The sequence below is a fragment of the Corvus kubaryi genome, unplaced genomic scaffold (genome assembly GCF_017639235.1).
Source record: "Corvus kubaryi isolate FWS band 111438036 unplaced genomic scaffold, C.kubaryi_AGA036_p1.0 37385, whole genome shotgun sequence".
Classification (NCBI taxonomy): domain Eukaryota; kingdom Metazoa; phylum Chordata; class Aves; order Passeriformes; family Corvidae; genus Corvus; species Corvus kubaryi.
The window spans coordinates 16,355,757-16,381,777 of NW_024581127.1; the positions used below are offsets into that span (position 1 = coordinate 16,355,757).

Genomic DNA, 26,021 nt, shown 5'->3' on the forward strand with positions numbered 1-26,021 from the left:
CCAGTTCAAGTTTTATTTATAATCATGGCACTTAATACCAAAAGGATGAATTTAAACCAGCAGACATATGAAAGAAAATAAGGCACATAAGCAAGACAAACTTACTTTACTGGAACACGCAAAACCAACACCAAGGGTTCCCAGAATTTCCAGTACACCTGGAGTAGAATTGCATTTTACAGGATAAAATGGCTTTATTGGTGCCATCACATTCTGCCATTGTATGTTATTCCTTACAAGTTTTCCAAGATCACCAACATAAAATGCCTTTTTTCCAGTCTGCAAAAGGAAGAATAGGAAAATAAAACGACTGAAATTGTAGGTTTGCTGTCAAAACAAACAAACAACCCAAAGTCTTAAACAATTATGTACTTTTTTAACCCTGCTCTTAACTTTTAGATTTGACCTTGAACAATGTTTTTACTTTCACCTAGCAATTGGAACTATTTTTTAAAAATCAAAGGGAATACCTACCACTTCAGAGATAATATGAATGCTATTTAGACAATAGTCTGAGATTCCTGAATAAAAGATTCTACTTAAATGCCAAATGCTGATTTTATCTAAAAATACAGATTAAGTTACTAATTTTTTCCAACTTTTTATTTTCAGAAGTCTGCAACTATTTATAGGAAGAAAATCCACTGGGATGAAAGCTTCCACAGTCTCAATGTAATTTGTATCTTGTACAAGGAATAAAATCTGATGCACTAACATTATTTTAACATCCAGTTAATAGCTTGTTTTACTGAAAATTTGTCTAATATTTCAGTTCAGGAAGCCAAGTTTGAGACTGTTCTCCACATCTTGTGAAGAATAAAGTTCAAAAGGCACGTTAAGAACTAGATTCCATGTTAAAGGGGACAGAATCAAGTACATAATCTTTAAGAAAATGAACAGACTTTTCTGGAACTGTTAATTTCCCTTTGCACATCTGTTACACTATAGTCTTTCTCAATATCAGGTCATGATGTGGGTGTAGTGGATCAAAATTCAAACAGATCATTCCAGATTTGTTCATAATGTGCACTAGTAAAATTACTGTAAGTGAATGGCCTACTGTAAATCAATTAAAGACCATCACTACATATATGATCTATCTGAATCGAGACTGTACATCAAATGTTAATTCTAGCACTTGACTCTTGCAGGTACAAAACTATATGTTGTGGCTTATTTTATACAAAGTCTTTATTTCTGTTTAAAAAACACAAATAGAAATTCCATCGGGTGGAAGCATACTGACCCCCTGTACGGGTCACCAGCAGGAATGGGATCTGGAGCTTTAGATCCATGGCACAGGCCTCTACCCCTTGAGCTAAAGGAGTAAATGAAAGCAGCAGGAGGCAGCTATCCTCTGTGAGCCAGCCAGTGGTTGGAGACATGACATGTTGCCAGTAGTTTACCTATTTATTTGCTAGACAGAAAAAGAATATTAGGAATCAGGATTTGGGAATCCTACACCTGAGTTCAGAAGGCCATGGAATTTAGCTATTTGCTGTACTATAGTTGAGCACTTGCACATGAGTATTAGTTCTGAGAAACCACAGGAAAAGTGAGCAACTCCTAGGTATGGCATATGTAGAATACAGGATTTGCTTAATGAAACTTTTTTTTCAGTTTGCTCTTTCTACAACTTTGTCTACAGAACAAAAGCTACATTTTTCTTCCTCCTAAGACATAAGTGAAGCCTAATTCAAAAAAATTACTACACACAATTATTCAAGTTTCTTTCCAGTTGGTTGCTAAACTTCAGTAGCTTTTAGACCAGTTTGTGTTGAAAGATAGCACCTCACAACGTGCTCATACCAGAGCTTCCAGTGGGGAGAAGGGTAACAGGAAGATGTATAAATATAAACCATGATGGCCCACAGAAATTTTAAACATGGCTCTAAACTGGCCCAGCATATACATTTGTTGAAACTCTGCCATATTTTCAGGGAAAGAACAACAAAAAGGTTCTAACTGAATTTATACACTTGCACAATTTCAGGTGCCTGATCTTAGACCCCATTGCTAATAAAATCTCTTGGAACAATGAGATGGGAACTTGTATTTAATTACATCAGCCAGACTGCTTTCCTGCTAGCCATTCTCAGGGAGGTAAGAGTTGATGCCCAAATTTCCCCAACAGAATTCTGCCCAAAGCAAGAAAACAGCAAAGAAGCAGAATTAGAAGAGGAAAGTATAAGGTGAGTGAGGCTTAGCTGACTGTTCCTCTGTTACTGTCAGCTCATCAGTTCTAAAATACCTTGACCTACTTTGAAGACTTAGGGAACTAAATCAAAAGATATGGAAAGCAAACTTACATGAGTATGTTCATAAATACAGTTGTCAATGACATCTGCAAGAGTTGCTCCTTCATCCAACAGACCAATGGAGTAATTTGCATCCTCAAGAAATCCTTTCATCTCAGCCGTATTCCACAAAGCCGACAGTCATAAACCAAGAAACACAAGGGATGGGCTTCCAAGCCTTATATCCGGGTCCTTAAATTATGCAACAAACTGTAAACAGAAAAAATGCGTCAATGGAAAAAAGAGGCACAAAGCATACTATGCTGCTATTTAAAAATCAGTTTTGTACACCTGATGTCCTACAAACAGTAACACACCCTCTATAAAAACCAAAGATGTTTTTACTGTGCTCACCCTGCATTTGTCAGGGATAAGGATGGAACAGTTCTACTGAAGCCAAGAATAAAACAGAAGCTGTGTACTTTAAATCTGATACTAACTTTCAGAAGCAACTGATGCAATACTGTTCTTGAGAAGAATTCCAGACTGTATGCACACTGATCTGCACTGAGCTTATGCAAACTATGAAAATACTGCAAGTGCAGCATAATTGGACAAATGCCTCAGCTCAGTTCTCAAGTACAGCATCTTAAGCAATGCTAGCATTAAAGTGTGCAACTGGAAGACTGTCTGTAACAGAACATTTCTGAATTTGTTATAGAAAACTTGTAGCTTATTCATTAAATGTTAGCATTGATATTTGTCAACATTCTAGTTTTTGTGATGCTAATTTATAACCACTGCATTTACATGTCATATTTATTAGACATTTATTTTGTTATGTTCATAACATCACCTATAACACTTCAAAACCTTAATTGCAGTAAGGGTTAATAAAAAGAAGCCACTAGGCTAGAAGTAGTTTCAAAAGTGATATTCTTAGTAAGTAGATTCTCATTAAAATAAAGTAACAGTTACAGTCTACTTTATTTGCATCTTGCTTATCCTCAGATCTCCATTGCAAATTAGCTTAGTAGTTAGTAGTTTATAAGCAGTGTTTTCCAAAAGATAATCTGAATCAACACAGCCCAAACACTGAAAACACTGTTAAATATACAGTCTTAGAATACAGATTGACTATCTAATCACAAGTAAAAATCAGCAGACAGCAGAAAATTACCAACAGCTGATTGTATACCTTCATTTCCCTTAACTGACAAATACAACAATCTGCAGCTTACATTCCATTAGAGTTGCGGGTCTTGTTTAAAAGCAGTTTATTAATTTACATCAACCCATTGACCACTTTTTTGTTTCAACTGTCATCTTTATGACTAACACAAGATTGATCAAAACCAGCTAGCTAACTAGATGCCTTCTTCAAATGAAGACCTAAGACATTTTTAATCTCTCAACAGAAGTTGCATAGTACTTGTAAAAAAGTGATGGTTGTTTTCTAAAGGCACCTGCACTTAGATTTACAATAGCGGAATTATTTTTCTAATTAAAAGTGTTTATAGAAACCACAAACATTACAGCTGAAAGTCAAAAATACTTCATTAGGACTACAAAAGTTAAGATAATTTTGGCTTCAAATCATCAAAAGGCCTTGGTCTTAACTCTGTCTCATGTTTCATCCACCACCTCCATACAGTAAAAAAAAAAAATTACACAATTTGCAACGTAGGTTTGGTTAATGTTGTCAACAATATGAACAAAGTTACTTTGCTGTAGTTTAATATTACCACAACTAAGTAGCAGTTGCTCCTGTTTGTCATTATGCCAAATAATGGGAAAGAAGCCAGCAGGGTTTTATATGCTTTCTGCACAACTCAAACATGCCCCCTATGTTTGTTACAACAGCAATTTACTTCCAGGCGGACTAACTCAGTGGCGGCAAGAACATTCAGTTCTGTTCAGAAGCTAAATGATAAAGACAAGTACACTGGGTAAGAAATACTTATATAGTGAATCATATGATTATTTAAGAGAATCCTGAAGATCCAAAACAATCACAGAAGAGCAAGATAATTATCACATTGATGTAAGGATTTAATTAGTTATAAAAACAATGACTAGGTGGTAAGACTATAATAACCAGGGAAAAAAAAAGTCTTTAGTCAGTCATATCTCAGTGTAAGACTAACAGCTAAAACTCCTTAAAAAAATACCACTAAACAAAAGAGTCTTGTGAACTAAGTTTGCCTTAGAATCAGTCCAACAAACATGAACACCACAGTCATCTTCATAAAATATCCATGGTTTTCAGAGGCAGAGGACCAAAAAGGTTTAGTTATCTTTTCTCCCCTGGAAAGAAATGCTGGCATCATTATTTTACTGAAAATTTGGTATAGTTTTGGAGTATTCCAACCATGAAGATACAAAGAAGAAAAAACCTAACAGCAGAGTTTAATTATTTTAACTTTCTTTTTTATACCATGACTTTTACAGCCTAATGTTTAACCAAGTTTTAAAGTACTTTATGCATCCTTAGGAACTTGCTGGTTGTGTAATAAACACATTAAGCTTTTCTCCTACAATAAAAGTAACACCCAAAGAGAGGAATAAGCACAACCATGGTGGACACTTGCAAGAACAAAGTGATTTCTATTTTCAGCAGATCCCTTAACCCTTCAAAAATCCCAGGTGTTTTAATCCTTTCATGATACAGAATGGTGTTAAAGACAATTTTTCAAATAGATTATGTTGCATCTGAATCTACAGGATTTTTTAGGATATCTGGTATGTCCTGTAACTTCAGATGTTCAAGAAAACTTCATGGCAACATTTTGACACAAACAGGACAGGATGAGCTTCCATGATTGGCCTTGCCCTCCCCAGTCACACCTGACCAATACATATTGTAACCATACAGTTACAGGCACTGCACACACGTTGGAAGCCACTGGGCTGGAAGAAGCCTCACATCAAGTTGGGCACTTCCTGTGTTTCTGATCTCTTATAAGCAAGCTCTTACAAACTTCAAAAAGTCAGAAGGTGAAACTAAAGCACGTGAAGGAATTACTGTATATACAAGGGTACTACGCTAGATTTTTAAATTTTGGTTGAGATTTTTTTTCATGCTACAAGCCACTTCCTACAGTCTAAAGTGTGCAGACAGTCAAGAGTCCCTTCCACCTCAGATCTACCCCACTGGAAGGTCTCAGCACACCCACTGGAACCAGTCACAGCCCAGAACAGATTTTTAGACTCACCACACACACAGAGAGCACTAATTGCTTGTACCTTGTATTTCAAATGAAGCAGCTCAGTCTAACCAACCACACACCTTCTCTTTGAGTGTGGGTGGGTGTTTATCTGAGTTACACTGGAGTAGATATAAGTTAGTTGTTTAGCACTCTTTTAAGAGTTTTTTTTCATAGTTAATGACTGTGGTGTCTATAGCTTTCAGACAGATGGTGTAGAAGAATACTTTCCTCCAAAAGCTGCCCTTTTAATTTTGGGGAGACTGTGTGGGAAAGAGGGAAAGAATCGGTTTAAGTAAAGCATGGGGGGAGAAGGACTCAGCCACCACCAACAAAAAGAACAATTATCTAGTAAGTTAGTTTTGATGAAGATTATTTCCTAAACCAGACTTGTCTCCTGCTCATTCATCAAAAAACGACTTACGGTCAAGAGGCAGGGACCAAAAGGAATATATGCTAGTAGAGATTCAAGGACATAGATTGCAACAAACCATTAACAACCTCACATAACCTCTCCCAGGCTGCTAAACAGTGATTGCTTTTTCTAAGCATATCCAAGATATAGAAGCTTTTCCATCTAACAAAATTAATCTAGTAGAAAAAAAGCACTAACATTTGTTTAACAACTACTGTCAAATTTCCCCTTTTTAAAATAAATTACATCTTTTCAGTCTTGATAGGAAGAACATTCTACAAAGAAAAAACAAATTCCTAGAAGCACTGCTACAGCACCACTACAAGATAGTGGATACTTGAGAAACATTTCTTTAAGGGCTTAATACCTTACAGTAGGATTTGGGACTCTGCTGTCACCTTATTCTATCCTGACTGGTTCCCTCCTGAGGGGGGAGGAGAATCAGTGATAAAATTTGCAGAAGGAAATCTAAAGGATGGTTTAGGACTTTTTTTTTTAATGTCTGTAAGATGAGTCAGAAATCATTAGAGTACAGAGTTCACTCCTTGCTAGAAATGCTGACTTGCTGCAAGTCATTATTTGACAGACTTGGTGTGGTAACACCACCCATTTTCGCACCTGAAATGTTAAGACTGCACAATGCTCCAGGACATATATTTTAAGTCAAACAAAAGCTGTCAAGTGGTATGAGACATCTACATAGGCATGTAATTGCTTTCTTTGAAGTAAGCGTTACATCCTCAGGCTCTTTACATTTTAACACAATGACTTCCCAGATGAAGAACTCTTAAGATAAAAGTGTACATATTTAAACACTGCAATTACTGCAGATATCTGGAATAAAAGAAAATGAAAATTCTCTGAACAGAGTCTAAACACATGCTTGTCATATGTAAGCATCCATAACACACACAATTTTCATTTTTTTCTTTACATTGCCTGAACTATGTATAGTTTGGCCTAAGAATTTAAAAAAACCCAAACACCTATAAGTTTGGTTCTTTCATTAAAAACTTCCTCTGCAAAAAAAGTCTCTGCAAACCAAACAGGCTCCAAATAATGCCTTTCAACCACATCTTATTAAACAAAAATATTTATGAAATATAATAACTATGCTGATGCAAAAATCATAAAGGGCTAAAACCACATTAACCTCTCATTCATTGCAATACTGGTTCCTCAGGGGTAACAAATCAAAAAAACCCACTTTGTCACTGACATCGGCAATTCAGTACAGAACAGGTATACTACAAAAGTAGAAACATGAGTCCTCTGTTTTCAGTGCAGGAAATACCTACTTATACTGGGAGCATCTTTTAAAAAATATTCCAAGATGCCATTTCACCAACTTGCATCACTGTAATTCAGCTAGCTGAATGCAGCTACTAACCAGATGATGGACATGGTGAAACAGGTGGGGTTTTTTTGCATTACTCAGTTTGTACTCATTTGTACTCTCAGGGTCATAAGTAGGGTACCTGAGGTCAGTTGCATCCTACTCTATTCTCTCAGCAGCATTCCACACAGTTAAGTGAGCAATGTAGCAGGAACAACTCTGCTGAAGCAAGCAAAGGGGGTAGATACCGAAAACACAGTGCCCCACCCAACATCATCTACAGGAACAAGAACCTCCTTCTGTGTTCCTGAAGTTTGAATACATTATTCAGAACCAATAAGCTCACAAAGCTTACAAAGAATAATTACTCTTCTAAGTGCACCTATACTTCTGTGGTACCAGACCAGGACTTCTCTTTCACAAAAGTGCAAACAGTCACTTCCCCATCCTACCTTCTCATTTGTTAGTGTTAGTATTTGGCCTCCCCATTGCCCCTAAGACTCCAAAATCCCAGCCCTCCTGTTCCCCAACTGCCACCAGCTCCATTTACACAAAGCCAAGAGAGCTCTCAAAGTTAGCCAGTCCAGATAGCTCCTGCTTCCACTTGGCATAGACAGGGCTTGTTAATAGATCAGACTTGCATTGCTAATTCCCATCACTTCTGATCAAACAGATGTGGCAATAAATGTAAGATTTTGAAGGAGCAAAACTTCAGGCCACAGTTGCCAGACTGCTCAGGGAGTGAGAGCTTGAAGAGCAGACAGAAGTAAACCCCAAGTCTTTCCCTGGCCAGCGTAACACAAGGAAAAAGTGGGATGGAGAAAATGATAAAAAGGAAGCAAGTTTAATGGAAATTTAAGTACACCTTCAGACAGATTATTTTTATTTTAATTCCACTGGAACATAACATTACAGTTATATTTAAAAAGCTCACTTGACCGTTTTCCCATTAAATCACTTGGCCAGTTGAACAAGACTCAAAAGTACCAATTAGCTCTCTAACTTACATCTTAGCTGTATTTGAGGCAATGACCTGTGCTTCAGTACACCAAAACAGGTACAGATTTCCTGGCAAACACTACTTCTACCTACATCACCACTACATTCAATACTGAATTACTACTATTTGTATACAGGACATTATTGCTGAACCCATAATAGATCCAAGCTCAAAATAAACACACATTATCTGAACATTAAGCTGCAAATAAAGCAAATCCAGTGGCATTTCCATTCTAGGGCAACCTGTATCTTGCACTGCTTGTCACAGCACATCAGTCTACCAGTTAGAGAAGGAATATCTCAAAGAAGTACCAGAACAGCCTTTACCTCAGAGTAAGAACTTCTGTCACAGCCAAAATTCTCCTTAGACCAGTTTTAGAAATTAAAATGAACATATAGTACCTCAAGATTTCATACTTTATACACTCCTTCCCAACAATTCTTCTGCCTTTCCTGCCTTTTTACTACTTTACCTTATTTCTGTTCAAGTGCAACATGTTGTGCAAGTGTTCTACCCACATACAAGAGTGAACAAAAATTTTAGCTGAACAGAAGAAGCAATGTTCTCAGCTTTTTTGCTTATAAAAACCACACCTAAAACATAACAGTGATATTCAGAAAATTCTCAATGTTAACTGAATTCACTTGAGTAGAGTATTCAACTACAAAGAACCAGATATATGCAGTTAATTCAGTAAGTTTCAAACAGAACAAAAAGAACATAACCTCTGGAGATAAAGCCCGAAACCATGATAAACCAAGCTCATCCTGTGCCTCAGCCACTGTGGTATTTTCAAAGAACAAGTTTATCTACATTAAGTACCTTATTAGGAGGCATACTAATACAACCAGCATTTGGAATTTTGTGGTCTTTAAAAAGTACCTGGCTCAGGAAGATGTACTTAACCATTTGCAAGTTCTACATTAAAAGGCATTATATAATTTATAGGTACTAAGCCAAACAAAACCGCCTTCAGCTAGACAGGAAAAAGGTAATGCTGTACAAATACTGTATAAAGTCAGCTTAAATGCATTTGTAGTATCTCAGTTAAGACTATCGTTAAAAACCACACAAAACTATCTTAAGTTAACCAAACATGATAACCATACACATTTCAGAGTTTTCTGTGCTCCTTAAGATCAGCTAAGTGCATTCATTTGTTTTCCATTATCATGGTCTTGTTTTTCTTTAATAACTATTTGCCACTTCAAAATATAAATGCATTTATAATTGGTACACATTTTCCATCCAACATTAAATTCCACATTCTACTGTAACCCCACTACAACTATTTGTGGAAGCGGATAGTAATTAGCAAATAATGGAGACAGGCATTTGGGAAGGCACACCCTTCATGATCAGCCTTAGTTACTGTTTACAATAGCAAATTTTAACTATTTCAGTACAAACTAAGAAATCACACAGTACTCAGCAAGTCATGATTTGATGTTAAAAGTCATGCAGTCCAATTCATGACTTCAGAATTACCACAGAGACTGAAGTCGCAGCATTTTATTTTAGGATTTCTGCACCCAACACCCCTAATTCAGAAAAGTAGTTCTATTTACCAAGTTTACTGCAAAACTTCATCAGATAATTGTATTGAGAAAGGTATTAGATGAGTAGAACTTATAGTCCCCCGCCATCCCAAATGAAAGTCCTATGTAATTTCGATAACCTACATCCAGACAGTTATCTTGCTTATCAAAAAGCCAATACAAACTGTATTTTTGCAAGTGCTTATCCTCCTGCACACAGATGAAGAGAGACTTACATGGACAAGTTAGGAGATGGAACCCTACTATCATCAGCTAGGTTCCCAAGGTGGCTCAGCGTTGAAGTCGAACTGCTCTCTATAAAGCACTTCTCCTAAGCCCTCTGGATAGTTGTAAACTTGATCAGAGATTTTGCCCTGTAGGGAGAAAAATGCACACAAAAATAAATCTTACAGCCAGAACAGAATAAAAGCTTTATCATAAAACATGCAACAAATGCCTTTTCAGTAGTGCTTTTAAGGAGGCTTGCAACACCCCACCATGAAAGTTTATAATCACATCAAACACCCAGTTTGCAAGAGCTAATATAAACTCTGAGCCAGAACAAGTCAGATGTACAAAGAGCTGCTAAAACACATGAAACTACTTGTTTGTACTTATCTTTCACAGTCTGAACTTGAAGATTTTCAAAACTAATGGCAAAGAGCTCTACATGATCCTGCTGTAGGGTAGTATGCCTTAATACTGGACTACTCTCCCAGAAGTGCTTTTAACCCTGTAACCACTGCATTCTTCCCCTCCCCACTTCCTTTCTATTTCAGAATTCCCTTGCCACGTTCTTTCTCCCTCTGCTGTGAATGAACACGGCATGTGGGAGAAAAAGCTATGTGGGTGAAAAATAGTGCTTTATATAGTGAAACTGAACACCACACAGACAAATCCAGAAATGAGCAAGACAATAAAAACAAAGGAACTTATGCTTGCCTTCAGGAATGAGGAGACATTTCAGCCAGCCCTTAAAGGCTATTACACACATCACCAAAGCAGCATTTTCAAGTGCAAGGCTGTATTACTCAAAGTAAAGCAATCACACAAACCAGTACAATGAACATAAAATCAGTCAAGGAAACATTTATTAGGAAACTATATAAACATTTATTATTTATTTATGAGAAGTTGTTCCTCCTAAAAGCAACAATCAAACAATCATTTTCATGAAATTAAATACACTACCAAAGCAGTCACATGTAAACCCAACATACAACAAAGTTTCTACAAATTCACTGTGATATATGGCATGAAACATGGAATGTATCAACCTATTGTAAAAATAAACCTTTGCTACTTTCATTATTTAAATGATACTATATGGGCTGACTACAAAAGCCTGACTTCTGGGAGTCACCCAAAACACAAGATCATCTTCACAGCCATGTCAGTTAAACTCCCAAAATGTACTTTTCCACTTATTCTTGCTAGTGGAAAACTAAACTAGTACACTCTATAAAGTACTGCATAACACACAGAGGTAATGCAACTTGAGGGTAACTCTTTCACAGCAACCCCCACAGAGCAATCCCTGGAGCTTTACCACATAAATTAGCATTTACTAGCATGCAACATTAAAAACAAACCTCAATGCTTCAAAATTGGGTTATTACAGAATTTTGCCAGCTAGAATTAATGTATATGTATTATATTTAATCTTATCCTTCTTTCACTAAAGCAAGAAGTCAGTAACATTTAGTTCTGCACACACCAGTTTTACAAAAAGAAGGTGGTGCCAACTTTTAAAATTAACTAGTAGTTACACTGTTTCCTACTGCTGTTCTGATTATACTCAAGAATTCATAAAAATTTTCCAGTGATATGAATTAAGTTTACCTTCCTAGCTGAACAAGTCATTAAACACAAGTGCTTCTAGGGAGAGCACATGACCTTCAGTGCAAAACTTAAAATGCAATGCTTCAGCCAAATATCACCTGCAGTATTATGCCAATAAATATTCTCACATGTCCCAAGGAGGAAAGTTTACAGTGAAAGTTCCTGTGGAGCTGGAATGAAACCCGACAATTTTCTGTAGCAAGTCAACTTTGAGCTGTGCCAAGTTCTAAGTGTCTTTCAGAATTTCTTTCAAATGAGAATTATTTATTTAAAGGATCTACACAAACATACGCAAAATAGTCTGACTGCTTCCTTTGTGCAGCTTTGCCAATTCTAAACATTCAGAGGAAAATGGTACAATTTGAGCCTTTCCAATCACAGTCATCTTAGTGAACTTCAACCAGCAGAAAGAGGGAGGTTGCTGTAGAGTGGCAGAGCTGGGCTACCATTTTAAGTAGAAGTGTACTCGATGTCCATAACCCATGTGAGCAAACAGAGTTTTACAAAAACTGCATATGTTATCAGCCACAATGAAGCATTCCTTGTTTAAGGGTTTTAAAGTAGGTATAAAAGTATTCTTTGCTAAGCAGAGAGCTTTGAGTTGTGCGAATAATCAGCAAGGTAGCTCTGCCTTTTAGTACTCAAGTGACACCTATATGCATGTGTTTATCTATCATCTGTTGGTATACTCTACTAGCAGGTTCCTAAAGTTTGACTACAGCTCAAGCAACAACAGTCACAACTCACCTGAGGACCCAAATCACCCCCTAGTTGTCCGCAGCACACAGTTTTGTCAGAACACCTGCATCGCTGCAGCAAGCCCTATGAGCACCCAGCAGGTCGGTTGGGCCAGGCTTTTTCCAGCTCACTGGTCCCCCTCACCACCCCACGTGTGATGCCAACAAAACCAGGCATCAACTCATTTTTTTTGAGGAAAGAAAAAAAAAAAAATCCACTGCATCTGTTTCTGAGAAGAGACCCTTTAGTGGCTTGAGCTAAAATATCCATTAACCAAACCCTAAAAATCTAGAATTACAATGACCTTGCACATTTACACCAAGTGACAGACTTGAAGGCACCAAAGCTACTCTGGTTCACAGAAAAACCTAGGTGTTTTTGAGTTACAATAAGCATCTTCCAGATCGGGGAGAGGACACTGTGGCAAGGGGATCCCGGGGGGGGAGCAGGTCCTGAAGGAAGCACAGGTCCCTGAAGAATTCTCCCATGAACCACACTCTTGCTCCTGTGCTACATCAACAGCATTTAGAGCTGAAATTTACCATTATACCCAAATTAGCACACTGCATGATTAAGCCTCGCTTTCAGGAAGGGACAGTCTTAATTCTCTTCCAGAGCACTCTGTCTCCCCTTTAATTTGGAGAAATGGAATCATTTCCAGAACATACAGCCCAGCAGTGCAGCAATCACACACCTGCACCAGCCTTCCAGGGAGCAGTGAGACGCACAAGCTGAGGGTCCAGGGGCTGGCTGCAGTGCTGAAAGGCAGTAATCCTGCCTCTTGCCTCCAGTAAAACTGTGCCCACAGGAGAAACATTCCCACAGCTGTTCACCATCAAACAACACCCTCCCCCTCCCAAAGACCCTCCTTTTTCTGGGGTTTAGCAGCCTTCCACTGGAGCTCAATGCCCAGCAGGAGGGATGGGGGAGAGCAGGCCGGCTGGCTGCCTGCCGGGGGTCTCAGCCTACAGAAGGCAGAGAAGGGAGCTCACCACAGCCAGAGGCACACGGGGAAGGGGCTGCCTTGTCACAGGCATCAGCCACAGCAGCAGCAGCATTGTTCACACGGTGACAGGAAGGAAAGAACTAGACTGGACCAGTCCAGACTGGAACAAACCCCTCCTACCATCACCATTATTCACAACCCCTACCTCCCTCCAGCACCACTGCCTCCCACGTTTATCCAGGGAAGAATAGTGGGCAAGTGCAGTATCTTCAGAGATAAAAATCCAGCAGCCAGGGAGGGCAGAAGAAGTGGGGCAGGACTACCCCCCAACCCACTCGCACACAAGAGACCCAATCACGCATCTGACTAGATGGCTGGCAGGTCTACATTGCTTTATTGGACGTCACACAGTGTTTTCATTCAGGGTGGCTATTACCGATTGGGACTACACAATTGTATCCTGGTTAGTCACAGAAGACTGCTGCAAAGGTCTGAAATGCAGTGCTTCCCCTGCCTACAGACACTAGGCAGCTGTGCAGGATTTTGTACTGCAGAAGATTCACTTCGGAAAGGCTCAAAGTAGGATTTAAGCTCACTTTCTTCCCCCTTCACCACCACCAGGTACCCCCCAGCACATACATGCATTTTCATGGGCTCAGAATGAGCTCAGACTTATGACTGGAAAAATGCTGTCTAGTACCCAGCCATAATAGCATCCTCTTCAGCCACACCACGATCCTGCACTTGCACCGTCTCACCTACACATGCATCAGCCCGGCCCACTCACTCACCATGCCTTCAGCTCCCCTACAACCAGGAACAGACACCTCTGCTGATCTTTCACCGCTGTAAGTAGTTACACGTACCTCTGCGGACCTCCTACCAAACAGGGAGCGGCACTGCAGCCAACACACACACTCCGGATACTCCAACATTCAGATGCACGCACTTTACACACATGAATTCAGCCGGCAGCTGAGCAGGAACCAGACTCTCTTCTGCATACTTTCCAAAAAGCCACTAGTACACCAGTGGCCAAATAGACCACAGTACATTGGCAGAGGCAGCCAAGCCAAGCAGGTTGAAGCTCAACCAAGAGACCTCCAAAAGGACCAGCAGCATCCAACCTGCTAGTGCTACACTAAGGGTCTGACCAAGGGGACAGAGAAAGGGCGCGCCCGTGAGATGACCAGGAAACACCCCGGGCAAAGGGAGGGGGACTACTAACGGGAGGGAAGGGCTCCCTTTCCACATGCCGGGTGACCTCACGGCCGTTCTGCGTGACGGCAGCTTGTCCCGGAAAGCGTCACTTGTGCAATGCCCTTACAATTCGCGCGTTGCTGACAGCCAGCGCTGCCACCCTACTCCCCGGCGTGGCCCTTGTTCACCGTGCCGAGAGGCACAGGTGAGGAGATCTCGTGCAGCCGCAGCTCAGGTGAGGGGAAAAGTGGAGCATGGCAGCGGGAGCCCGGATGGATAATCACGCTCACAGAAGCACAACATGGCCCCTGAGAAGCAGGCGAGGAGACGCCGCGGCCATGCCACCAGCACTTCTCCAGCCTCTGCCCCCGTCAGGCTGCCCAGCACCGAAGCCTGTCACACACGGCTGCCCCCCCAGGCTCGGGGGAGCTTCCAGCGTGTGGGTCACACGCGGAAAGGGACCGTCCAGCACCCGCACGGCAGCCTGTGCTCCTCAGCCCAGGCAGCTGCCACAGGGCATTGGGAATCCCCTCTCCCTGCGGGATCCAGGCGAGGACGCCCCTCGCCCCCCGCTCCCAGGCAGGGGCGCCCTGCGAGAGGCAGCAGCGCCCAGCGGGCGCGGGTCTCCAGCCGCGGGCACTGCCCCAGCTGTGAGGGGGAAGACACCGTACAGCCCCCCTCCGCAGGAATCCGCCATGTTAGGGCGGCCGCCGAGCCCCGGCTGCCCGCGGAGCTGGCGGCCCCGCCACCCTTCCGCGTCCCGGGTACTGCGGGAGAAGGGGACGGCGGCACCGCCGCAGCGTTCACCCCGGTGCCCGGCCTCTGCTCCCGCCCCGTCACAGCTCGCACGCAGCGCTGTCCGCCATGTTAGCGCGGTGGCCGTTGACCCTCCGCCCGCCGACGCAGACACCCTCCGGGGTGCGGGGGTCCCGCTGCCCGCCCGCTCGGCCCCCGCACTGCGGCCCCGCACCGCCCGGCGCGCCGGGGAACGGGGGGGAGGGGGGGGCGGGGGGCGGCCCTCCGGCTCTGACTCATCCCGCTGCTCTCCATCTGCCGCCGCCGGTGGCAGCCGGTCTCGCCCCACGCCGCCGGGTGGAGAAAGGGCAGCGGGAGGAACCGGCTCCATCCCCAAACCTCCCCGGCAGTCACCGCCACGGTACTGGCCGCCGGGTACTCCTCCGCCCTTTCCGAGCACCACGAATATCGCTCCCCGTCCCTCCCTGCACTGCCCTGAGCCCCAGGCCCCGGGCAGGGGGAAGCCCCTATCTCTCCCGCCCGCCGCCGCTGTCCACGGATGCTCCGGCCCGTTTCGGAGCTGGGGGTGGGCGTCGCCGCTGTTTCCCTCCCTCCCTCCCTCTCGCCACCTCCCCCACGGGTGGTGAGAGCCCCAGGACCCCCGCTCCGGTACTCACGTGAGATAACGGCCCGAAAGATTTGGTAAATCGTCTTCTCTTTTTAGGCGGAATTTTTAAAGAGGGATGTGGGAACCTACAGCAGAAATACAGGCGGCGGCAGCGGCGCCTTCCAGGGCCATAGGCTGCGGGGGCGGCCGGCGGGGAAAGCGCAGCACAGCGCTGGGACCAGAGGGCACAGGCGGAGAGAGACAGGGCCGGGGGCTGCGGCAGCGGCGGGCGGAGGCGGCAGCGTGGCCAGTGAGGAGCAAGCGAGCGGAGAGACGCGGCGAGAAGAAGGGGGCGCCGCCGGCAGCGCTTTTATAGAGCGGGCGGGCGGGGCGGGACCCGGGGATAGCGTCACCGCACCGGGGGCGGGACCCGCCGCCTTTCCCCGCCGCCTTTCCCCGCCGCCGCGGCGGTCGGGGCGCGCTGGGCGAGGGGAGCGGGGCGCGTGTCCTCGGAGGGACTGGGGTGTCCCCGGCGGGCCGCCCGCCCTGGCTGGCACCGAGGGCGCTGCAGTAGCAGTCATGTCTTTGGTTAGTTCCTGACACAAGGCAGGGCAGGGACACCGTCAGCATCCCACCCGGGCAAGTGGTTACCATACGTGTCTTCACACGGCATCTGGGATCTGTGCTTCTGTCATGTTTTCCACTAACCCGAGACCTGTTCTGTGTCACTACGGCTTTGAGCAGGTGGAAAAAGAGCCCAGGGTTTAATGGTCAGCCAGAGGCCTCCTTCACCGAGTTAACAACAGACTGACAGCTTGCCCTGATTCCCTGGGCATTGATGCGCTGCTCATAATGCTCATCAGAGGAGACTGATCACACTGCATAGCTGGCAGCCTCAGTCTCCCAGCAATTTCAGGCCTTCAATAATCCTGTAAGTAAATACATGAATGGAAGGCTTTAGCTGGCCCATATAATTCCCACAGAGTTTCACTGGAGCTCTGGGACATCTTCAGCATACCCCAAAGATTTTAGTTCTTTCTTAACAGCCTTATGAGGGAGTGTTGCTCAGCTGCAAGTGAAAAAGAGCCACTCGGAGATGAGGTGCCTCAGTTAAAGGTCACAAAACTGTTCCATGGTAGAGCTGTGGATGAACCCCGATCTGCCAGCCTGACTCTGCCATGTCAACTTTACTAAGCCACACAGGGCTGCTTTTAAAAAAAATTCATTCCAGTAGTCACAATTCTTTCCAGACACTAAAATATGTAGTTATGGAGTTCACTGAAACCCACCAAAAGATACACTTTTTCTGGAAAATACTTCTTTCTCTCAGGGCACATTTATTTTCTTTAAAAAAGGTATGTTAGTACAGTTTGCATTTTTTTTTTCCAAAGCAAATTTGGGTTTGTTTAGTTTTATAGCAGAGAGAATTTAGAAAAGGAGTGAATAGATACACACCTGTCATCTCTTCAGAAAAAGAATGGGACTGAGGTTTCACAGCACACAGACATGGAATTTTCTTACTCTTTTCATCTGTTACCACCTTCTCTTTTGCAAATAATTTTAAATGAGGAGGAAGTCAACAGACAAATATATGCAGTCTCATTATCATGTCTCATTTTTCCTGATAACAGCACTAGCAGGTTATGGGTGAAAGCTGGTACATTGATTAAGAAGTCAGAAAACCTCTTATATACATTTGCAAACAAACCCTGTATTGAGGACACTGCTGTTTTTTCAGGTGTGTTCTGTATTACACCCTTCATCAGTGACTTACCTGTATTTTGAGTTCCCATTCCAGAACGCAAGTGCAGCAGGAGGGATCAGATTATATTTTAAAAAAACAAAACCCAAAACCAAACAAGCAAACAAACAACAACCAAAAAAAAAAAAAAACCAACAAAACCAAACCCAAACAAACAAGAAAAAACCAAACCAGAAAAAGCTATAGAGAGATAGGAAGAGAAATTTGGGCAGAGCTTGGTTATGGCACAATAATTGTCAATCATTAACAGGCAAAGAAAGGAGGAAGGGATAGAGGGGAGGACAAAGGTTATAGTGATATACATGGAAGAGCAGTCCAGAAAGATGTATTCATTGGGAAGGTAGGTTTTTTAAAACACACCTTTGGAAGGGATATAAACTAGGAAAAGGACTTGACTAGTTTGGAGATGTTACTGTGTATTTTATATATGTTCTTAGAGACCTCCTGTTGGTAATACCCAAAGATATCTCAGTAATACATGAGTGATTTCACTGGCACATGTTACTGCCACATTCATCTTCCCAGGAGAGTTTTTGTTTTTGTAGGTAGGGGATGTTCTTAATATTCTTACTGGGAGTAAGAAAACAGATGGACTATTTAAGAGGAGTGCATAGTCACGTAGGACAGGAAAAAGAACTTCAGTTTGATATGCAATTAATTGGGGGATCTGTCAACTATTTTAAAAATGCATGGAGGGAGAGAGGATTTCCTGCTCATGAAGGAAGCAACACTTAAAAACAGAAACATAAACTTCATCCTCTCAAATTTACTGGAAAAAAAAAATAGAGTGGCATATTGTTAGAGAGAGTGCAAGACTGAACTGTGTAGTCACTTTATACAAAATGAGAAAAAAATGATAGATAAATGCTTTATACAATGTTTCTGCTACCACAGGTGATATTAAAGCAACACTAGAAAACTGATGCCACAGCTCAATGTATATGTCTTTACTACTGTGCTATACAAAAAAAGCAGTCCTGTTTTGTCTGGAGAGGCAAAATGTAAAAAAAGCTTACATAAAATTTCCTTCTGCCTCATTTCTCTGCACTCAGTTTTAATACTAGGATTCCTAATACTTTATGGCTCAATATCCCCATTTCATAGATTAGTAGAGTAACAATTTACATTTTCTGCTCCAAAGATAGAAAGTCAGCAAAGCACAAAATGCATCTCCAGCTCTGAGTTCCCCTTACTTCCAACTGTGAGGCACTTCTACCACATTATGGGGTTTTTTTTGCCTCCATGTTTTCTTTTCAGTATGGTTCACAGTTGGATGTAGACAAAATCAGGTGTTATCCCTATGACGCAGATAAACCAAAGCAGGAAAGACATCCTTCCCCACCTCATCTTTTGGAGTGCAAAAAATACTCACTAGTGAGGCAACCCAGTGACCAGGAGCTCCAAATTGCTTTGGACAGATGTCCTTCCCTGCTAATCCCAAGTATTTCCTTCTCTTTACGTCTTCCTAAGGGCTCTTTTCTCCTCTGGTTCTCCCATTTCCTCTCCCTCTCGGATGCACCTTCTATCACCAGGCATCAGCAGCGGGGTCGGATTCCACTCCTGCAGTGAGAGAATGAGATTATTTCCTCCTCCATCTCCTCTTCCTCTTCCCCCTCTGCTGCCAACTCCTGCAGCAGTCAGTGTTTTTTCTTAAAGCCTCAGGTGCAGGAATTATGTGATTACACAGGAATTTAATCTGCCATTGAGAATAAAATGTTCCTAGCTACTGAAAACTCAGTGCAACAGAAGACAAATACAAATAACAATCCACCTTCCAATGCAGGGAAAAGGTTGCTTCAATTTTTGAATGCTTGGACTTGAGTGTATATACGGTCCCTGTTCCATCTCCTTTTACATGTAGTGGTATTTGGTATAGTTAACACTGGATATAGCTAAAAATCTGTAGCCATCCAGCTGGAGCACTCAGCTGTTGGGGTAGGAGGAAAGAATCAGTCCAAAGTGCATTTTTGTCTGAGCTGCTCAGGGCAGGAACGCCTGTGCAAAGGGAAGAGGCATGAGAAAAGGAAGCCTGTGACAGCTCTGGATGCCTCGTGCCCGCAGCGACATAGAAATACTAGAACTTCAATAGTCCCTTCTTTTAGTAAAATAACCTGTATAAATAGGACCTTGTAGTAGTAGTAGTATCAATTGATACTCTCATCTTCAGACCTTTTTCATTGCTGTGTACTTGGGAGCTATCACCGTTCCAGTCCAGTTGACAGAAATGCTGATAACCAGCTGGAGGATGATTGATAATTATTAAAATCTCAGAGGTAACAGGAGGAAAGACATCTCTGCTTTAACTCACAGGGACAGTCACCTTTCACCTATATTTACTGACTAGTTTTCTGGATCAAAACAACTGGGGCAAAAATAAGGTTCCAACTTTCTAGTGTGCATTACTTTGGTTTCAGAAGAGTGTAATGTCTTTGGAGAATGGTTAGAGAATAGATGCTATACTCATGCCAAGTAGTTTACGCAAAGTTAATGGAAACATCAACTCAAAGCACTACATAAAGGCATCACAAGTAAGTAAAATTAAATTGGGGTTGTTTTACAAAGTCAAAGAAAAAGAGGGAAAGAGCAAGAGAAAAGTCAGTCTTGGTTTAGGAGTATTCAGAGATTTACCATAAACTGATTGCAGTTCAGTGCTAGAATGATTTCAGCTCCAAAAAATCTGGACTGGATGGGCAGAAACTAAGAGAAAAGAACCAGCCAGCAACCAAGTATTGCTCCCTCACCAGTGGTATTGGGAGAGAATTGGAAGGGTAAAAGCTGGAGAACTCGTGGGTTGAAATAAAGACAGTTTACTAGGTAAAGCAAAAGCCACTCACACAAGCAAAGCAAACCAAGAAATGAATGAATCACTGCTTCCCAGGAGCAGGCAGGAGTTCAGCCATCTCTGGGACAGCAAGGCCCCGTCACATGCAACAGTTACTTGGGAAGACAAATGCTGTCACTCCAAATGTGCCCCCCTCCCTGTTTCTTCCCTCCACTTTTTTTACTGAGCATGATGTCATGTGGTCTAGACTACCCCTTTGGTCAGTTTGGGTCACCTGTCCTGGCTGTGTCTTCTCTCAATCTCCCATGCACCCCAGCCTCCCTGCCAGCATGGCAGCATGAAAAGCAGAAAACACCTTGGCTCTGTGTAAGCACTGCTCAGCAATAACAAGAACATCACTATATTAGCAGCCCTGTGTTCATCAGAAATCCAAATCATAGACCCATACCTGCTGCTGTGAAGAAAACTAACTCTACCCCAGCCAAAATCAGCACAATCCAAGCTACGAAATAAGGACTATTTAAGAGAATATTAAGCTTGAGGGTCTAGCCACCTTCATGCCTACTCCACTTTAACTGGTAAAGAAAACAAAAAAGTTTGAAGTATCTGCAACATGATATGGATTTTTTACTGTTAGGAAGTGTGCCCAAGTCAAGATCAGGTTAGAAATTACTTGGGCTCATTGTGTGATAGATATTGAACTGTGTGTTAATCACACCCATTCTAGCTCCTGTTATCCAGGTGCAATGGATCATCACTAATACCTGAAGGGCCAGCTGGAGACCAAAGGTTATGCCTCTGTGGAATTTATAATTTTTCATTACAAATATCTCGGGATTGGAGAAGAGGCATGGAGTTCCCCTGTGTGGATAAACAGGAGGCGCTGTTTCCCAGAAGAGTGAACTGGTCAGCAGCAACAAATCAACTTTAAAACACAACAGTCCAAACAGTAAAGCAGGATGAATGAATCTGTGGTCTGTCTGAAGTGGTCTGTGTACCATGCAAGGAGGTTAAAAGTATGCATATCAAGTGCTGTGACTGATGGTTACTGAACTGGGAGATTCTTTTTTGTTAACTTTTTTGGAATTAATACTATCTCTGTTATCATTGGTTGCATTTGCAAGAAGTTTTTGTTCCCAGATGTTTATTCTCAGCCCTGTGGTTCTTGCGTAAGTAGTCTTCCTCAAATGTGATCCTAGCTTTATGCAATGATTAAGATTTTTTTCAGGCTGGTTGGCTTGCTAGTTGTTCTTGACAGTCACGTTTCAGCTTTCTGAACATGCACATGTTCCTCTCATGATTTCTAGTAACAGCATCCCCTGACAGCCTCCAGTTTTGCTGAGCTTCCCCAGGCTGCTAGGGCATTTTGACAAGAGAGAAGACTCACAGTCTTCAAAAGAAAGATTTCCAGCTAACCCCTGGAGAAGCACTTTCTACTTGTCAATGTCTTTCATCACCCTCCCAGCTCTGAGAGGTGGTGATGATCTCCCCCGTGTTATCCAAGAGCAGCAAGAAGGGAAGTGGTCTCTTGAGATTGCTCTCCAGTGCCATTGGAGATGCCTCCAGATGTGTGCCTGCATTTTTTCTCTCACTGACAATGTTGTCTCACACATTTTGGGATTGAGAGAACCACAAGTCAAGGAAAAAGCCTTTCCCACTAGCATGAAAGTAGTAGGACTCTTAGACAAAACACTAGCAAACTCTCTCACTACTTTAAAGCAAGTAACAAAACATTTGAAAAGCAAAATTGACCCATTTAATAGAAATCCCATAAATCTTGTTTACTTTGCTTGCATGACTAGGGTTGCTAATGTTAGCAGGAGGAAGATGAGCAGCATGTAGCACTATTCACTTCCCTCTGCATTTGAATTTTGTAATGCACACATTTTTCCCTTAGAAACTGAAGGCGCTTTTTTAAAAGAATTTTTTTTTCTTCCACATAAAAAAAACAGAGAACCCACAGGTGATAGGTTGGCAATAGCGACCAGTATGGAATAATTACCTCTTTAACACAGTTAAGAGATACAGAAGGAACTGTCACATCTGTGCCACCTACATACAGGAAGGAACAGACTGTGGATGTGTGCATTTGGTTGTCAGACCACTGCAATACTGATGCTGCTGGTACTCAGGGCCTTCAAAAAGGCATGTTTGTCAATATGCTTTTGAGTCCCTAATTGTACTCCACCAAATTTGATCTTCACCTTGAGAAATTGTTTCGTGTACCTTCTACTCTTTCTCTCTAGGGCCTGGGCCTTAACGCTAAGATTGGTAGCTTGTAACTTGTTTTCCCAGCCTCAGTCTTTCTGTGGTCCTCAAAAAAGGGGAAGGAAACCCCTTTTTCACTTTGTTGCCATTAAGATCCCTGATCCTGTTCAAGGCTTGAGACATCGTTGGCTCAAGAACATGGAGCTATGTCCTGAATCAGATACATTGTTGGAGGTGAAACAGTAGCTATGGATACCATCTGCTCAGGTAGCGTGTCAGTGCTATCGCCTAGCTTTGCTATTTCCAGCCAGATTCGCAGAAGCAACAGGAAAAGTTACCAAGCAAGGCAAACAGGGCTGGGTTATTTTTGTTACATTCCGTTTCCTTGCAGCTGGTCAAAACACTCAGAACCTTCCAAATCTGACCAGATAGAAATGCAAGTGAAAACTGAACTTGAAGTGAGCAGCAGGCAAGCCTGGAGCAGTATCTTGTGTTTAGTACCTGATCCCCTTTGTCCTGCTCTGTTTCATGAGCAAGAATGAACAGCCTTTTGTGCACACAGAAACCAGAAGGTGTAAGTGCAAAGCCAGAAGATCTCACCTATTTTTAACATCTCCCAAACCCCAGGGCAAGACCCCAAGGAAGACATTATGCAGGACAATGGGGTCATGTCAGCCAGGAAGCCCCAGGGCAGCAGGGGCTGTAGCCAGGGCCCCACTGGGTGGCTGCAGAGCAGGAAGACCAAAAGGCAAAGAGCTGCTGAGCTGAGCCGAGCTGAGCTGAGCTGAGCCTTCAGCCCCAGGCAGTCCTCAGGGGTCCTGGCCCTCTCCCTGCCATGGTGTTCTGCCATGTCTGTGCCTCTGCAGTTTACCTCCCTGCAGAGAGCTCCCAGGCCAGGGGACAGCAAACTGCTCAGCCCCTGCAAGTTCAACCGCTGCAAGGAGCAGGGAGATGGTCTTATTTAAGGACCTAGTACAGTACCAGTAAGCCCACTGCAGTGGCCGCTTCCTGAGTACTTACCCTGCCTCTGCTCATGAAAAATACCACCTAAATTAGACTTGGGCCATTAAGTTTGCTTGGTGCTCTTAGATTGGGATTTGTTTCTTTTTATTAGATACAGTTTTCCAAAGGGGTGGATAATTGCTATTCCATCTTGAAATTAAAACAAACCCATGATCGACTTTCTTGTTACGTATAGTTTTCTTGCATGATTTAGGATTTGTTTCCTCTTTTCTCTGCTGCTGGGAAATGTGGGGCAGGGACACAACACAGCATCTGGGAAGCTGCTGTAATCCCATGCCTGAGCTGGTTCATCAGCTCAGGTGCCACGGGAGCTGGGAAGAGAGATGGCTGCCCCTGTGCCATCCATCATGGAAAAAAAAATGCCTAAAGCAGTGTGTATTTAAGGTTACCATCTCCCACATGGCCCTTTGCTCAGAACATCCCAACATGTTGTTAGTTACGGAGCAGGGCTTTGGGCTTAGGTTTATTGTGAGAAACCAAAGGCGTACTTACCATTTTCTGTAATAGCAGTGGAGTTTAAATGAATGATTGTAATAATAACTAGGAACTGTGTTTCTCAGATTTTACTACATGTAAACACAATCATAAGTGTAATCAATGTCAATGACTTCCATTTAATTCTCAGATAAAGTTTCCTTTTAAATACCACACCAAATTTGACACAGTCAATGATAAATGGAATGCAATTAGTTCTACTATTTGCTTTGATGATATGCTAAATTATTTCTTACAACAGACCATTTATTATTCAAAGCTAATGGTTATACTGTTGCATTTAACAAGTTGAATATATCTTAAACTGTGGCAAACTGCTACGTTTCAAAATTAGATACTAAAGCCTAGAAAAAAGTGATTCCATGAATGAGTTTCATCTAATAAATCCTTGTCAATGCTCAAGTCATAAAATCTTAAATTGGAAGAATTTTGTATATATTTCTCATGATTGCACAAATAAAAAAATAATTATGCTGCCTCTTAGTGATTTGCAGTCACTGAATGGATATTTAATCCTAAGGAAAATGTTCAAATTTAAATGTTCTTATGGCATTTTTAACATAAGGCATCTTCTAATTGTTAACAAGACAATTATTACTTTTTTTCCCTCCAGAAATTTATTATGAGCTTACCATGATAATTGAAAAATCAACAGAGAGAGTGTAGTACTTGGAAAGACAAAAGTAATTTCCTAACTTTTCACTTCGTGTTGGTTTTGCATGTCCTGGTTTTTGGTAGCAGGGGGGCCACAGAGGTGGCTTTCTGTGAGAAGCTGCTGGAAGCTTCCACCATGTCCGGCATAGCCAGTCTCTGATGGCTCTGAAGACGGACATGCTGCTGGCCAAGGCTGGGCCAATTAGAAATGATGGTAATGCCTCTGTGATAACAGATTTAAGAAGAAACCAAAACAAAGGTGGGGGGCACAGTTCTAATTCCAGTCAGAGAAGAGGAGGCAGTGAGAACATGTGAGGGAAAACAACATGGCAACATCAAGGTCACTGAAGAAGGAGGGGGAGGAGGTGCTCCAGGCACTGGAGCCGAGGTTCCTCTGCAGGCCGCGGTGAGGACCATGGTGAAGCCGCTGTCCCCCTGCAGCCCACGGAGATCCACGGGGGATGCAGAGATCCACCCGCAGCCCGTGGGCGAGGTGCCCGTGCCGGAGCGGGTGGATGCCTGGAGGAGGCTGTGATCCAGTGGAACACCCGGCAGAGAAAGAGGGCCTTTCCTTCCAGGCTGGAGCAGCCTGTCCTTGGAGGACTGCACCCCGTGGAAAGAGAGACCCACGGCGCAGCAGTTTGGGAGGGCTGTGGGCCCATGGGAGGGGCTCACGCTGCAGCAGGGGCGGGGTGGCTGCTGCTCGTGGGAGTGGACCCACTCCGGAGAGGTTCAGGGAGAACTGTCTCCTGTGGGAGGGACCCCCGGCCTCACAGGGGAAGACTCCTCTCCCTGAGCAGCGGAAGGAGGTCTTGGGTGACAAACTGACCAAAACTCCCACCCCCCTGCCCCCCTGTGCTGTCAGTGGGAAGGAGGTAGGGGTTGGGGGAAAAAAAGGTGTTTTAAGGGCTTATTTTACTTCTCATTATCATCCTCTGATTTTGTTAGTATTTTGTATCTATAAGTTGAGCCTGTTTCACCCTTGGAGTGTTTTATCCCAGTCCTTATCTCAACTCATGAGCCCTTCATTAAATTTTCTTCTCCTCTGTCCAGCTGTAGCAGGGGAGGCTGTGTGAGTAGCTTTTGTGGGCGCCTGGTGTTTGGCCAGTGTCAAACCATGACACACTTACACTGAAATTTCCTCCTATCATCAAAAGGCAGGTCTGTCCCATCTTGATTTATTTTATTCCAAGTTTCAAAATAATGCAGGCAGCAAATTCTGGTTGTTGTTAGAGAAAATTCTTTCACAACATGAGGGGTTACAGAAATGGGCAATTAATTCTTCATTCTGTGG

At 42.9% G+C, this 26,021-nt stretch overlaps 1 protein-coding gene and 1 long non-coding RNA gene across 3 annotated transcripts in view; one reads left to right on the forward strand and one right to left on the reverse strand.

Moving 5' to 3' along the window:
* AZIN1 (antizyme inhibitor 1) overlaps positions 1-16,166 on the reverse strand; it is a 28,010-nt gene extending 11,844 nt beyond the window's left edge. Inside the window, exons 1-4 of one of the 2 annotated variants that reach the window (XM_042035965.1) lie at positions 15,874-16,166; positions 9,972-10,109; positions 2,310-2,507; positions 106-279 (exon numbers count right to left, since the gene is read on the reverse strand). In XM_042035965.1, coding sequence (XP_041891899.1) covers positions 106-279; positions 2,310-2,411 — 276 coding nt within the window. In that variant the 5' untranslated portion in view covers positions 2,412-2,507; positions 9,972-10,109; positions 15,874-16,166. Of the gene's footprint in view, positions 1-105; positions 280-1,246; positions 1,418-2,309; positions 2,508-9,971; positions 10,110-15,873 lie in introns of those variants that run through there. The other variant, XM_042035966.1, reaches the window with a different exon arrangement.
* Positions 16,167-17,681: 1,515 nt separating this feature from the next.
* Positions 17,682-24,556, forward strand: LOC121668527. Its single transcript, XR_006017428.1, has 2 exons — positions 17,682-17,905; positions 21,075-24,556. It is a non-coding gene; the product is annotated as an uncharacterized LOC121668527 (long non-coding RNA).
* Positions 24,557-26,021: the final 1,465 nt, after the last annotated feature.